General features: G+C 42.8%; 1 protein-coding gene across 3 annotated transcripts in view; it reads right to left on the bottom strand.

The window, feature by feature from the left end:
• The window catches only part of ddr2a (discoidin domain receptor tyrosine kinase 2a), a 29458-nt gene that overhangs the window by 8012 nt on the left and 4933 nt on the right, over nucleotides 1–16513 (bottom strand). For 2 of the 3 annotated variants that reach the window (XM_055044094.1, XM_055044110.1), the window contains exons 2-6: nucleotides 8911–9029; nucleotides 2788–2890; nucleotides 2044–2275; nucleotides 1008–1155; nucleotides 188–290 (exon numbers count right to left, since the gene is read on the bottom strand). In XM_055044094.1, the coding sequence (XP_054900069.1) occupies nucleotides 188–290; nucleotides 1008–1155; nucleotides 2044–2275; nucleotides 2788–2890; nucleotides 8911–8995 (671 nt within the window). In that variant the 5' untranslated portion in view covers nucleotides 8996–9029. Of the gene's footprint in view, nucleotides 1–187; nucleotides 291–1007; nucleotides 1156–2043; nucleotides 2276–2787; nucleotides 2891–8910; nucleotides 9030–11212; nucleotides 11238–16513 lie in introns of those variants that run through there. The other variant, XM_055044103.1, reaches the window with a different exon arrangement.

Here is a 16513-nt window from a genome sequence, read left to right as displayed (position 1 = left end):
GAGAGGAGGTTTTGCCTAACAATAAAACACCCCGACCCACTCACACCACTCTGTTTCTTTGTTTTTGCCATGGCAATGGGAACTAGCATGGTGAGGAGGAAAAGCAGCGATTATTAGAGATGAGAGCTCCATCAAACTAGCGCAGGAAGCAAAAGGTGAGGAGCAAAAGCACTGAACGGTCATTCACCTGTAGATGACTGCTCCATCGTAGACCGAGTCGTTGAGGTAAACAGTGTAAGCAGGAAGGTTCATCTGTTGTCCTGCAGGAGCGTTGTACGAAACCAGGCCATCTGGGAAGAAATGGCACTGTGCTCTTTAGTTGTGGGGATTTTATTGACATTGTTTAGAAAGCCACAAAGTTTGTTTTAAACTGCACAGTTTAGGGTCACCGTGGTAACAAATGCACCAAGATACAGGTAGGATGTATAAAAAAAATTAAAAAATTGAAAAAAAGGGCCATTTTGAGAATTTCAAACAAAACTTACCAAAGCAACAGAAAGCAAAACAAGGAGATGGAAAATATTTATGCTATGTGGGGAAACAGCACGGAAAATGGTTTCAACAAAGTCCTTTTCACAGACTTGTTTGTAGCCTGCAGAGTTTCATTTCTCAAAGAATGTGGGTCCGGTTTAGGGAAAGAAAGGGTGAAATGAACATTTTCACATCTTTCATCAAACACAGCTTTTCTTCTTTGCACAACAGAAACCAGACTTAAAGGGACACCAGTAAGAATGCATTCATAGTTTGGCAACAGAAGTTACGTTCCACATGGTCAAATACTATATTATCATAATATCCTTATCTTGTCTACTGGATTAGAGTTTACACAGCGCGTTGTTATGCAATGGTAACTGGAAATCAGCTGTTCCTTCCTTTTGTAAGCGGCTCAAAGGTTAGTGTTGCTTCCACTGTTTTACGATCATCCTTAAGAGGTCACAGTTATTTAAATGCATTCCTAAGTGCTTCTCTCTGTGTTTTCTCTCCTGCATAGCTGAACTCAAACTCACCGAGCCACTCACAGCCGTAGAGCTCCACTCTCATGCAGACGTTCATGGAGTGGTCTATGACAGGCATGAAGCGGACCAGACGAGCGATGATGGGCGGCTGCATGTCCCTGAGTGCGATGTCGTACGTGTTCCTGTTGCCCTCAATCACCTGCAGACGAAGCAAACATTTTATGACATCATGATCAGATTAATCTGATGTCTGATCATCACTATATTGTTTTTTCAAAAAAAAATTATCTCAGTGTTAAGTCACTTATTGACTAGTGCCTGGAAAAAGTTTAACCACCTCTTAAAGGTAACCTACAATACTTCCTTGAACAGGTTAGGATAGGCCTATGGCAGGAGAATCAAACTCCAGTCCTCAAGGGCCGCTGTCCTGCAGTTTTTAGATGTGCCACATGTACAAAATACTGGAATGAAATGGCTTAATTACTTCCTCCTTGTGTAGATAATTCTCCAGAGCTGTGCTAATAAGCTAATTATTCTATTCAGGTGTGGTGCAGAAGAGGCACATCTAAAAGTTGCAGAACAGTGGCCCTCCAGGACTGGAGTTTGACACCTGTGGCCTATGGGCTACACAAAACATTTTCATTACATTTTGTATTCTTTATTTATTTTTTTGCACAAGTTCATTCTTAGATAGCAAGAGTTTCGTCTTCTCACTTCTGCCTACTTTGAGCTCCTTTTAGAATCAGCTGTTTTGGGGCCTCTTACCGCTTTAAATTCATATAAGCTCCTGCTGGCCGTGTCAAAGTTTACACTCTCTCGTGAAAACGGCTGCAAACATATGCCCAGTTATGCAACCGTACATCTTTGAGAAGCAGAAGTGGAACCTCCTGTCCAACCAACAAGAATGCAGCAAGTGATTTTTGGATGGTAAGTCAGCAACAAACCACTTGTCTTTTCCAGCAGCCATTGTACAACACACACAATTACATTAATTTTTGAAATGGGTAATTTCCAAAATAATTAAACATTAGTTGGAAGCGTCAACTCATATGATTATCTTTGACTTCTCGCCAGCAGGTGGAGTTACCTGTTTTCCCTGCCTGTTCTTCCATGAGATCCAGCGACTGCCATCACGACTGTACTTAATCTTGTACATCTGGGCAAACTCGTTGCCCATTCCTCCAGCGTGACGGCCCTGTGTGCCCACAAGGGTGATGAAGTGGAGCGAACGCAAGTCGATCTGCAGGAACTCCTTCAGGTGGTCTGGTTCAACAGTTATCTCCGGACACCAGGCGCCGTCTCCCTCCTCACCGTCCAACCTTGGAGGTAAAGACAAACGATTTGAAAATGTGGGAAGAAGAGGGAGCCAATGAATGGAGGATGTAGAGGGGGGGGGAGGAAATGTCAGGATGAAGAGGAAGCGTGGAAAGAAATGTAAAAGTGGGTGGAGTGGAGGATTTGAGCTCTTAAAGCCGGTTGTAAAAAGGTTCTGGTGAAAGGCTGTGTCGTAAATCGTTCAAGTGCTAATTTAGGGGATGGAGCTGGGAAGGGAGACAGAAACTCAAACCAGAGTAGAGGCGGAAAGTGTATGACATCAAGATCCCGATACTTAGCGAAGGCCACCCAAGTTCTACAGCACACAGCTCTAGCACACCAGCTCCCCCCACGCATGCTTTCCTAATGATGCATCTGTGAGCAGAACCGGTACCCCAGTTTGTGGTTCACGTCAGATGATCGGGCACAGGCACCTTGCTGGACAAGCCACCTGTGTGCTGCACTTGTTCTCATGCCAAGAAACACGTGTCTGAGTTTGTGTGTGGGTAAGATGTACCTGCCGTATCTGGCAGCGGTAGACTCAGACCACTGACTGGAGGCAGAGATGTCCTCATCCGGTATCTGCCCACTCGACATCCCCAGAGCGTATCGACACACACCTGGAGCATCAAACATATGCATCAACGCAAGGGTCACCGCTATGAAAAGTCACACAGAGTGCTAATAAAAACACATAAGACGATGAGTGTTTAACCCCTTATTTGTCACTTTCTAAACACTCACATGGAAGTCAATGGACCCGTGATGACAGCAGCATTTCCACACCTGATATGATGAGTTATCACATCCCTGCAACATTTATCCTACTGCACAGCTCTGATTAATAGTTTGAAGCTTAACTCAAACATTCACTCCATCCAAGGTTGCGTGCACGGGAAAACCACCAACACAGATTGGGTAACGCTGGACGAAGGGGTCGAGCCAAACTCTGAGCTCTCATAATAAACTTAAGATAAACCCCAGCACTCAGACACATGAAGTTAGCAGGAAAGTAAGTGTGCTGGGTGAGCAACACCGGTACAGCTACCTCGTGGCTTTGCTTTGTGGTCAATAGGAGCAATATTCCCCCAACATTTCCTGCATGCCATCCCACCCCCTCATTCTCCATTTTCTGCCACTTGCCCGCCTGTGTGGTCTCTAGCAAGTCTGAAACGAAAGTTGTGATTTTACCTAATCCTCCACTGATTAGGACTCTCTAAAGTACCGGCTAAGTGAGACAAACCTGGTCAACAGTGGATGCAAATGAGCAAAAGAGTCTCATTCAGGAGTTGAAATTAAGAGGGACCGAGCTCTGCAGAGTGAAACTTAATGTTTTAGATGAAAGGGCCTTTGGGAAGTCTTGGTTCTCACAGCTGTGATTGGCCTGGGTGGACGGCTACAGCTGAGCTGCATGTGGAGGTGAAAGGGAGTGTGGCCCTGTTTGCCTGGCTCCATGTGTTACAGTAAGCCTTTGAGAAGATGCCAGCAACAGCAGAGCTTGAGGTTCAAGACCTTTTCTGTTTCTCCAGCTCTCCCTTTTTTTTCTTCTTCATCTCACCCTATAATTATCTCTTCCTCTCTTCTTGACCTCCTCCAAATATTTGCTTACAGCTTTACTTTGTGGAAACACAGTTTGGACTGATGACAGAATACTCCAGCCTTTGTTTATATATATATATATATAAAGAAGAATATTGTCAGAAGAATAATAAAGGCATAAATATTTATAAACAGGAACAATCATAATCTGGCTTTGTGTTGGAAAGTGGACCTCTGACCCAGTGATGAGTATTTTGCTGCCTGTATCAGGTTTTCTTCCAGCACTATTCTGCAGTCCCAGCTAGCTTCCCATCAACTTTTCTGTCCCTATTAAACAAAACCATATCAGCACCACAATCCTGCCTCCCACCATGTTTTACAATGGGAGTGGTGTGCTCTGGCTGATGTGAAGCGTTAGCTTTCTGCTGCAACTGGATGTGTACATGGGCATTATCTTACTCAAGTCGTCCTCCAGAGTAACCAAGTGCCTCTTGGCGGTTTCTCTGATTGATGTTCCTGTTGCACACCCTGATAGTTTAGGTGAGGATAGTAGATTTCCAATAGTTCGATTCTTAGATAATAGTTTGAATAGGGCACCTTGAGATGTAGTGAAAGAAATTAGATTTAGCAATTTAACAACTTGAAATTGGCCTCTGCCTCTTTAAGAAGCACATACTCTTTCCAACCTTCAGAGCCTCATCACCACATTTCTCCATGATGACGTTAAATCGGTTTTCAGGAGTGTTGAACTGAAAAGTAGTCTCTGTGATGGGCTCAGTAGGCATTCAGATCCATCAGGTGACTGCTAACTGCTGCTGCCGCTAGTCTGGAGGAGATGAGTGGAGGAGTCGTGCTCTGTGAGGAGGAGCCTCGACTGGAAACTGCAGGCGTAAGGAGGAGCTCTGTTAAAATAGGCGATGCTTGGTGAGAACGAGCGTTTAGGCCCTTCTGAATGACTAATAATGGTTTATTAACATATATGTAATTCTTAAAAACTGTGTATCCTTCCTGCTTTTGTCTTGTCACATAAAACCTAAGAGAAAACATTAAAGTTTTCTGTTAGGATGACAAAATATGAAAAATTTCAAGAAGCAACTTTTTTTTTGCAAGGAGTTGCAAAACGAATACAGTTGGAGCAGGCCATAAAAGCAGAAAAAAAAAGAAAGAAAAAAGACATGGCATATGGCTGCGGCAATAAAAATGCTATTTCCAGCCACTTCACTGAAAACCCTCTCAGTCACCGCTGATGTCTTTCCGTCTTGGCATTAACAAACTGCCAGAACGTCTGCATTTACAAAATGCTGCCACATTGGCTGATCCACTAATTATCTGATTTGAATACCAGGACTTTTCACTTCATTTCCCTCTTAGCTCGCATTAAAGCTGCAACACTCAAGTGTGTTTGCCCATGACTGTCCATAAAACTCGTCATCAGACGCCATGGTCACCACATCCTATAGTAAGTCTAAGACAGAGGGAGGTGGTTTTCAGGATGTTGTGCAGGATGCATGAGCGCTCCTCCAAATGTTGGTTTTTGCTGTGTTTATTTACCTACCCTGCCCACTCGGAGGTGACTCTGGGGGCGCGTTGTGGGGGCATTAGAGAGGGCATGGTCGGAGGCAGGCGCACATACACGGCTTTACTCAACCACCAGCTAAAAACGTCCTCTCAGGTGGAAAAGTGCACATCTTGTGTTGTGGATAAATTTCAAATAAATGAGAAAGTCACGTCTTCTTTGAGTCATGCTTGATTTATATATAATTTTTACAACAACTGAAGGGAACCTGCTTGATTGTGGGACACTATTGCTACAAAAATGCCTGGAAAACATATAATAACCCCCCTCCCAGATGACAGGGGATCTTTGCTCATTTTCCACTTTTTATTTTCATTAATCATAACAATGCAACAACTCAAAGGAAACAAATAAAAGGGGGAAAGCTGAAACAGATACGTATCGTGTTGCTGTGATTTGTGTGCGCAATCGTTTTTCTTCAAACAGATCTTGACCAAATGTGGCAGCAGTATAAAGATAAATAACATTTTGTTTCTTCTTTTGATTCATGGCTAAACATCAAAGCTTAGTCGGTGTGAGGATTGCCACGTCTCTTTTACAGCAAAAGCCACGTCACAACACAATTTCCCCGCACGGAAACAACTTTTCTGAACAGATTTGATTCATTTAGTGAAGCGCAACTGTCATCTAACAAGTCCATCATCTGAGGTACACTAAATCCCACACCGTTTTGCATAAGTCAAAAAATACATATTTTAAATTAATATAATAAAGCACAAGCAGACTGGGATATGTCCTCTTGCGGCGTTAAAGCAGATTATGAAGATAAATAAGGAAAATTAAGCTGAGTCTACTCAAGAGCCCAGAACAGCAGAGGACAGAGCGTGACTTTGGTTTATAAAGCAATAAAAGATAATATGATATCTAAAAAAGAAAAAAAAATCCAATATTAGCTGGGATTAGAATCAGCCAGTAAATTTAGGCACTCAGTCAGTATGCGCTCTAAACGCCCTCCCCTCAAAAGGTCTAGTCTGTAAAGGCATTGCTTAATATTCGGCTGCCAGGACGGGGCCTGCCCTGGAGCCTGCCTCTCTCCACAGCAAAATAAAGTTCGCCCACTCACAAGCAAAATGGGAAAGACAGGGATGGTATAACTCCATTGCTAGGGAATTTTAAATAGGGGAAAGTTGGCATCACTCAACAACTCGGCTCTGCTAAATTCAGTGGTGAATATTTCCAGGCTGTGGAAAAATGACCCTCTTCTCAATGCAGCAGAACCGAAGCATTCAAGAGGATTATAGGTGCATCAATATATCAGAGCAGGTTGAGACCTGAGCTTTCAGCCACAGAGGGGGGAGATGTTTTTTTTTTTAAGCCTGGATGTGGACTTGGGTGGGACGTTGCACGTAAAATATTGCTCGAGTGGCGAACCTCGTTGAACTGTGACCACAATTAGATGCGCAAGCAGTCCTTTCCATGACTTATGAGTGGTCAAACGCGGGGAATCACACACTGGACACTCTTGTGCAGAAAAACTAACAAAAAGACACATAAACATTGTGGAAGAAAGACAGTGAATTTCAATGGACTTTCCTGCTGTCAGAATGTCTGGTATGCATTAGCCACAGACTCCAGTGGGATAGCTTGGATCCACAGCATGCATGTGCATGAGGGCAAATCCATGCAAGCAGGCGTAGTAGCACACACACACACACACACGCACACGCCCACACGCGCACGCCCACACACACACACACATAACAACGAACAAAAACAAAGAGAGTGAAAGTAAGAGGGTTCACTAGAGTCAAACAAGACTACGGTTCACACTTTGCCAAATAGGTCAGAAACATATACACATAGAGGGACGATACAGGCAGAAGATGCTCAGCTTAGGATCCATTTGACTATCCTACTATTTTATTATAATTATTCTTTACCATTTATATCAAAGTCAGGCCAAGGCATAAGCAAACGAAGCAGCTGCTATCAACTGGTGGAGTTGCAATGGGGACAAAAACAACAGTATCCCTCATGCGAGTCAGGACCACAAAGTTTTTGTGAGAACAATTTTTTTTATGACACAAAACACAATAATTTTTTTAAAGTAAAAATACTGTAGTCAGAGCTTTTTCTAAGCAAAATAATATTAGTAGCTCAAAGGTTCTCATCAAAGAATTATGATGCTACAATAACTGAGTATGATGCAGAAATGTCTCAATATGAATGATAGTTACAGCATATCAGATGTGAGGGCTGATAGCCAAAAGGCTCCCTTTTGTGCCTCCGAATTGTGCCAGCGTTGGACTGGCTCTGTTTTTCTTTTATTCTCCTACATCTCCTTGTAAATTGTGCTTCCATTTTGGATTTGACACAAAGATCGAATCCAAAATAAACCACAGAGAGTAGCTTATTGTCAAGGGTAGCTTTTGTTCAAAACAGCCCTTTGTCATGACAATGCTTTTAGTTTTAAGTTTTTAGGCAAATCTTAAAAAGCAAAAGTGTGGGGGAGTTAGCTGGCAAAAACAATGGGCTAATTTTTATGTGTCTCCTCTGTGACCATGGCGACAAAGTATTTGTGCCTCTGGGCATTTTTGTTTTCACGTTGGCGCACACTCTTCATCGGGGTTTATGTGATGAAGGAAAGTCGAAGGAAAATGTCACTGAAAACTAACATGAAACTGGACCCCGGAGTCACCAACCCCACTGTAAACATGGTGGTGGCGTCAGTTTGCCGTCCATTTTTTGTGGTGTGGCTGGTCAGGGTTTGATGAAAAGATGAACGCAGTTAATGGCAAGACTGCAAAAGAGCTGAGACTGAGGAGGAGTTTCACCCGCAAGGAAATGTCCTTGTCAAAGTCCATCCTGAAATCTGATTGATAATCTGCCACAAAACCTGAGATTTTTAAAGACCCTCCACATGCAATCTGACTGAGCTTGAGCTCCCAAAGAGTCGTGTTGGTTTGCAGTTATTGAAAAACTTGTTGAGTCATTCAGCAAAAGCTGAGTCAACAAATTCCCGACTCAGGAGGGCTTAATATAAATACGTTCAGATTTTCGTTTGTTAAAGAAACGGAAAATGATGTATCGCGTGACACCGCAAAATTTGTGAAGAAAAAAAAGAAACATCAACAGCTTGGAATATTTTTGCATCTCACTTTTCCGGAGCCATTTGTTGCAGTTCAGATCTGTGTATGTGTCACATATTATTTTTATTCAACAGGAAAGGAATCTCACCCTAATGAGAGAAGCTCTGTGTTGCCAGCTCGAGGTTTTCACTGGCAAATATCTGCTGTTCTTCCATTTTGTCAGCTATAACTAAAAACTCATTTCGGTTTCAATTTAATTCCATCTCTGTCTTTCCCACTCAGTTTACTTGTTAAAAAACAATGATCTGTATTTCACTTGATTCCAAGAAAACCACAAGTGCAGATGCTGGAAAGAGCTGGAAGAAAGGTGAACGTCCTCTTTTCACTGGAGTCAAACCAGAGAGACGCAGGACCACTGGACTCTTACGAAGCACAACTCATCCCAAATCCGAGCTCCCTGCTTGTATCAGGGGCCGAGTCCAATTCCGATACAAACCTGGGTTGACCTGCGATGTGACGGTTCCCAGCAGCTGGATGACAACGAGCGGGAGGAAGTGAGTGTCTGACAGGTGCCTCATCATCGTGAACACACGAAAACAGACAGGCGTCCACAACCTGGGGGAAAATATGAAAACAGCAGGTCAGAGAATGTCCGATGGACTTTCCAATGTTACTTAACCACCAAAAAAAAAAAGAAAACAGACACAAAAAAAAAAAAAACCTAATCCCACCCATTTGTGTTTGCTTTTTGGTATTCATGGGAACAAAACTTTCACTTAGAATACATGAGAGCCTAAACAGAATGATGCTTTTTTACAACCAGCAACAAAAACGCAGTAATTAACAGCTAACAGTGGAATTTCCATTAACCAACCAGTTTATTACCCAATGAGGGGGAAAAAACCCCCAGTTAAACCCAAAACTGCAGTGACATCGCGCCATCAAACACATGAGACGAAACAGCTTTGCATGCTTAGTTCTGACTTAGGTTCTTGATATTCAAATATGCACCCGAGCTGAGAAAGTGAACGACGCCTGGAATGAAAGGATGAAAAGAGGGAAGGAGGAGGAGACGCCGAGGCCTTAAATCACAGACATGACTTCAGCCGGACTGACACGGAGCCAAGAAGCCACCTCCGACTGACCACTCGGTCCAGCAGCTCGGAAACCAGTCACAACCAGTTTGCGTCCGCGTTTCGTTCATGATGCGAGTCTTTTACGTGAAAGCTGACATCCGCCGGAGCCTCACAGCCTTTTCACTCTCAGTATTGTAGAAAATCACTGAGCATCAACTTGGGAATAAGACTTTTGGCTGTTTACAAGTTTAGCTGCAATTCTCGCACAACTTTTTCAACACGAGAGCATAAATGGATGAATGTGAATGAGTCTCCGTGTGCACTGCTGTTTTCTACGGACTCTGGCTGACTCATCTTCAGACTGGTTAAAAAAAACAAACAAACTATTAGTCATGCTCCAAATTAGTTTTTTTTTATTTTAGATTTTTGTAAAGCTTTGTGGAGGTGCAAAGTTGCTTTCATTCTAAAATGAAGCTTAAACCAGAAATGAACCATTCTATATATTAATTAATGAATATTGAGGCTCAAAAATTACTCATTTATAATCTAGAAAAATCTTTTAGTGCAAACATGATGAACACAAGCAGAAAAGTCTCAGCTTTAGGACTCAGTTAAGATCTTTAAGTGTTTGAGGTAAGTGAATTCTTACCTCAAACTTGCCCGATTTCACAATATTTCTGACTCAACTTCATTATTGCCACTTTCCACAAAATTGTTTTGCTTTTTCACTGCCTTTTCCTGTCACCTCTCATCCCAAGAAACCTCCTCCAAGCCAAATTCCTCTGCTTTCAGTGCGTCTGAAACACAAGCAGCTGATGTTTGTGCATTTGGAAGTCAAACGTACGCTCAGCGTGTTCATTACACGTTATAAACAGCCTGTGTTGCACGTGGGCCCAGCGGAGACTTGCCTCCGCTTCAACATTCATAACCGATCCATACGTCGCACTTTCATATTTGTGATGAAAGTGGAAAAGCTCCTTTTCGACTCAGCGGTTCACATACAGCCGTTCTCATATTCACACAAGCATCTCCACAGACGCTTTGAGTCCAAGGCCTCATGTAGTAACTTTGGCATCATTATAAATAAGGCGCCAACTTCACTGACTTTGAAGCCAGTATAGGTTTTGTTTTCTCATCATTTTTCCCAGTTAGGGAACAAATGTCCACAGCCTCCAGCAGATTTATGAACTTCAAACCTGGTCTTATCACATAACAGTAATGAAGATAAAAAACTTTTTGTGTGTTTGTGTCCGTTTTGCTCGATCACAGTTGTAACTTCACATATAAGTCTCAGGACGTAAAGTACACAAGGGTCCATCTTTTAAAGTAATCCCAGTCCGGAACTGGGAGCTGATTTGTCAAAATGCTTGATCTGTGTATTTATTGAAATCTTCTAGAAAACCAAAAAAACGATTTTTATTTTTTTTCTTCATTTTAGTCGCAGGGTTTCAGTTTGTGCTCTAACTGGGTTGTTGTTTTAACCACGTGGACTACCCTTGAAGCGGCTTACGAATTACACTTTATAACAGTCAGAGGTTTGGTGAAATGGCTTTGAACAAGTCAGCTGTGGTACATTCAAAGCACAGCGTAAACCTCAGAGGACAGTAACATGAAAAGCATCTCTGTAAATCCTGGTCCAGAAAACAAAGCGGGGAAAATAATGATGCATCTGACGAGGTCTGCTCCGGGATGCGCAACGTTTCCTTGTGAATATGTCCTCACCTTGGAATATTGTTTGCTTGTGCCAATGTTATATTGAGATGGATTTCCCGCCCGCCATGTGTTGTGATGCAGCATCTTCGTGTCCCAGCTGCGCTCTCAGTATGAAGATAGCAGCTGTTCCTCCACATCTGTTCCTCGCTGCAGGAACACGAGATCAGTAAACAGGTTGATAGAGCCGCAGGAAAAACTTATTCATAGGTCGCTTCTGAGTCAATCGGGACGTTTTGTGCTTTTCGCTTGCAAATGCTGGGCCTTCGCGAAAGTGTTCACACTCTTCTAACCAAAGCGTGTGACGTTGTGACCGCAAACTCCAATGTCTTCCATTAGGATTTGCGAAGTGAGAAGAACGTGAAGCGTGTGCAAAAACGGTTTTCAGTGTAAAGTTTTATGTGGATAAATATCGGAAAAGTTTGGTGTGCCCGTTTTCGGCAGCCTGAGTCAATAGCTTCAAGCAAAACAATTCGCTTCATTTACAGCTGTTGTAAGTTTAGGAAGTTTTCTCTGCCTGCTTTGCACATGTTTTCCCCCGTTCTTCTCTGAAAAATGTCAGAAGCTCAGTCAGAGAGAGCGTCCGTCACCGTCGGTGTTCATGTTTTGTCACTGAATCACACGTGAACTTTGACTGGGCCACCCTAGCACGTAAATGTCACTGCCTGAACTTTCGTCAGCATTCGAGCTCTGATCGTGGAGATCCAAAGGGGGGTGAGGTTCTGCAACACTCACCTCAAAACTTTAAGTCTTTGAAAGATTGAAATATTTTCTTCCAGTAGTTTCCATCAGTCTTCCTGTCAACTTTGAACACCTCCCCACAGCATGATGCTGCCACCACCATGTTTCAGTGTGAGCTTGTTGAGCACAGGGAAACACACTTCTTTTCTGAGCAGAGCATCTTCTCCTTCTCTGGCTTCTGCTGACATGTTGTCAGATTTGTGGAGTTTACACAGATTAATCCAACCTGAGCTGTGAATCTCTGCAACTCCTCCAGAGTAACCATGCTTATCCCGACTGCTTCCTGCCAGCTAAGGTGGGAAGCCGCGTCTTTGTAGGTTTGCTGTCATGCCATACTCTTTTGGACCAAATAGTTTAAACACTTTCCAGATGAACTGATCAGTGCTTAATAAATTTTCAAAACTCAGGATGAACAAATTTGTTTAATCAGTGATTTTTGCTCTGGAGCCTTAACTGAGAAATCAGATTGTTACTGACAACAACCTTAATAAGACAATTGCACTGGATTTTATCTGGCTGTGTCAAAGTAAATTGGGCTGAACATTAAAGCAAATTTCAAATTTCTTCTTTTTTGGGGGGGGGGGAATCCATAACTCTTTTTTGCCTTCCACTTAACAATTATATGCTAAGGAGTTTTTGTCTGCATAAAATTCGGTAGTGTTGTGACAAAATGTGGAAAAGTGCAAAGGTTCTGTGGAGGGAAAAAAGCATTAGGGCTCATAAAATATAACGGTAGTTCTACTGATTGTCTTCTAATATTTTGGTTATTATGTGTTGTCGATAAGACAGTTGTTGAGTGGTGCTTAGAAATACGAGAGCTGCAACACAGACCGTTCTCATATTTGCACATAAACTTCATCGAACCTGAGTTCTTCTGGAAATGTTCTGGTCTCAGCAGACCAGAACATTTCAGAGAAGCTTTTTGGCGAAATAGATGGTTCAATAATGAAAATAATACCTGCTTCCAGGAATAGTGGGCTTGATAGCTGACCCCCATAGCTGCCAGTGAGCACATTAATACGACTGGAAAACTCAGAAAGCTTAAACTCAGAGAAATGGTGTGATTGGAAGTGAAGCTCCAATGGGAGTAACACAGATTGAGCACATTTATTTATTGAAGGTGGCGCTTTAAAAATTTCACTCGGACAAAAAATTATGAGAAAAAGAATATTTTGTTATGACCTCTTCTGTTCTCACCGGACTTTCCAAATGTATTGCTAGGATCATGTCAGCCCTTTTCCCCTACTGATGGAAAATACTGCTGGAATGTTTTAAACTCCGATCTATTATTTTTCAAGGCTGCTCCTCCACACACCTCTCCCTCTGGGTAACATATGAGAAAATAAACCACTGACACCTTTAGAAGCTTTCCGAACAGGGCCAGAAAAATAAACCGGAGCAGAATGAGAGTAAAGCAACCGAACCATCCTCCCTGTACCCCCCCCCCTTTAATGTCATATACTGTGTCGGGACAATTTAAGTTTGTTCTGGGGGATCATTTTTCATCAAACACTCATTTAAGAGTCCCCCTAAAAAAAAAAAAAAAAAAAAAAAGAAAGGCTAAATCTTTACGGACCAGAGGAAGACCGGATGGAACAATCAAGAAGAGATGGAAAAGAACATTACTTCACCGGCGTGCGTGTGCGTGCGTGTGCGTGCGTGTGTGTGCGCGTGTGTGTGCGTGTGTGTGTGTGTGTGCGTGTGCGTGCTTGCAGAACGTTTCACATTTTGTTCCTGCAGGCCCTCTACTGCGCCTCCATTAAATAAATTCTACTTATGAAGTAAAAGAGGAGCTTCTGCTTTATGCAGTGTCATTTTTGCAGTGAGGAGACCAACTGGATCTGTCAAAAAATATTACTGCTTCAATTACAGTAACCATTGGAAAGTGGGCATACCTAAAGCAAAGCAAAGTTAAAGAAAAGCTGACACTTGTAAAGGACTTTTAATGCAACTTTGCATTAAAAGTGTAAACATTCATGAAGACTCCTTCGTGTTTATGATAGCGTCATGTCAGTCTTATGTACATCCCTTCAAATAAAGTGTCACCAAAATTTTCTACCTTTTCTCTCTTTTGTTACACTTACAAGTTTGGGGTGTAAAAAAAGTGCTTTCACATAGGACCAAATGCCATTTGTATCCTGAATGTTACAATTTCGCACTGAGTGCGAAAAGCGAAAAATGTTTTTTCTTCTATTTGGGAATTGACACCTCAATAACTAAAGAGAAACTCAAAATACACCAATGATTCTGACAATAGAGCCGCTTCAAAACGGCTTTAGTCTTTCGAGATTAAATTACACTCAAGTTCACTCTATTTACAAGTAGCAAAAGTGCAAAAAAGTCCAGGGTCTGTTATTACGCTTCCAAGGTGATGTATGTCCACGAAGCGTGGAGCACACCCAGTGAAACAGACCACTGTGGGATTGCGGTGGCCGCTGTGTTCTCAGCAAAGATCAGAGATGAGGACAAAAGCGTCCTCTGGTTGATGTTTGCAAATGTGGAGCCAGTGGGAGCTGCTGCGCGCCCTTTCACATTCACCACAATCTGTGATGCATCAGCTTCCCACCTTAGAATAACATCTGTGCGCAGATGCAGTCCGAGATATCCTGGGCTAAAGCATCGAATCACAACAGCATCAACACTGACCCTTTCACATGGAGCGCTTCCGTCTGACACTGATCTCAAGCAGATAAGTATCACTGCCAGGAAGAACAGACGTGTGAAGAGTCTATCAGAGACGTTTCTATAAATGCAGATACTATCAATGTGAATTTCTGTGGGTTGATGTGGGGAAAGGGGGCTGGGGATGTTCTGTTCTCTAAAAACATCAGGTCCCTGCAGACACGTTCAGGAAGTGGTGAAAGACAGAAACTCCCCTCACTTACCCACAGGCCCGCAGAAAGCAGGGAATAAGCATGCACACTCTGTACCTTCATTTTGGACTCATCCAAATTTGATGAGGTTTCAATTTTTGGACTGCTTGCCGGAATCGCTGTCTGAACCCGAATGTCAGATCTCACAACAACACCCCCAGAGCTCTGCTGCAAGCACAGTCACGCATCTGCAGAGAGCTCAGTCTGGAGTTTTAATGCAGTACGTTCATCAACGCCGTGTTACTGTGACGCCTGCACAGATAAAATGACTTTTCAGGAGTGATAGAGAGCAGAAGCGGCGCACCAGTCGGTCCTGCAGCCTGAGAAAGCCTGCAAAGTCAACACACAGGTTTACTTAACTCTACTCCCTACCTCTGTCTTTTTCTTTCTTCTTCTTCGCATGCACATGCAAACATATTCGGGGGTTTAACATGAGGCTTTGCAGGGAGAGGAAATTACAGAGGCTGAGAGAGCTGAGTGTGAAGTCGACTTTCTATCCACCACTCTCTGGTTTGGGTCAGCAGATACCAGGAGACGAGCAAAAGAAGAGAGAAAATTCTCTCCGGATTGTCTCCGGGCTTGCACAGATTACAACAGAGAGTCAACATTTCTGTTAATCCATTAAATTGGACAGAGCTGGAAAATTTGCACCAAATCCAAATAGCAACAGGATAGTGTCATTTCCAAATTAGGCATAAAATATTGGATTCTGGACTATTTTCCCTGTCATCCGTGTAACCAGTGCTGTCAATTAATGTTGATTTTTTTCTCGAGGAATAAAACCCATTAACACTTGAAGCCAAGATACATACATATACCTAAAATAACACAATAAGGTATGGGGGGTTTTGGGGCCTTATAAGTTTCTCCTTTTTCCTACAAGTGTAACAACTGATATTTTTGGCCAGTAATATTAAATTTAATCTCCCGTGACCAAAGGAAATGTCTCCCGAAAAATGAAGATATTTGCCTCTGATTTTCAGACTGGAAGCAGATTTATTTTTTGTGTTGCCTTTGAAGTAATGGCTTCTTCCCTACCGAGTGGCCCCTCGGCCCTTGTCACTCCAGGAGGAGTCGCTCAGTATGGACAACGACCGTCACTGACCTGCTTCGGTCAACATCTACACACCTTTTCGCTTTTTTGTCCCGAGGTTGATGCTGTGAAACCTCTTCCCAGAAAGCTGCGCTGGCTGGATGTTCCCGTAAGGTTCATGCCATGTCATTGCTTGAACAGATGGATCTTGAATCTTGCTGACGAGGCTCGTGGAAGGCGCAACGTTTCTCTTTTTAATATCTGCGTTGGTCTCCCTTGACTCCTTTAACGACGCCACACAGTGAGGCGTCACCGTCACACACACCTGGAGCAGTAGCTCACATTCGCTCAAATGTTGCGAAACACCCCATTAAACACTTTCATAGGTAATATGTGGTTTACCCACATCGTTTATGCGCATGGTAACTAACGCTTAAGGGGAGGAAAAGGAGGGCTACTGTGCCATCAAGTAAACCTCTGGTTTTTAAGTCAGCTTCCTTTCAGGTTTTTTCCTTTTAAAAGATTCCTATAAACATCAGCATGCATTCACCGAGTTTTTATACTTGTTTAGGAAGCCTGATCATTCAGAGCGCATGTTTTCTGCTCAGGCGTATTAATGTGGACTGTCAGTGTTGTCACTGTTTTGCAGTCTGCTTGTGCGCTCTG

The sequence above is a fragment of the Poeciliopsis prolifica genome, unplaced genomic scaffold, assembly GCF_027474105.1.
Source record: "Poeciliopsis prolifica strain line A6 unplaced genomic scaffold, Auburn_PproV2 SCAFFOLD002, whole genome shotgun sequence".
In the NCBI taxonomy this organism is placed as follows: Eukaryota; Metazoa; Chordata; class Actinopteri; order Cyprinodontiformes; family Poeciliidae; genus Poeciliopsis; species Poeciliopsis prolifica.
The sequence above is the reverse complement of the archived record's forward strand: the minus strand, read 5'-3'. Positions and strand labels throughout refer to the sequence as shown.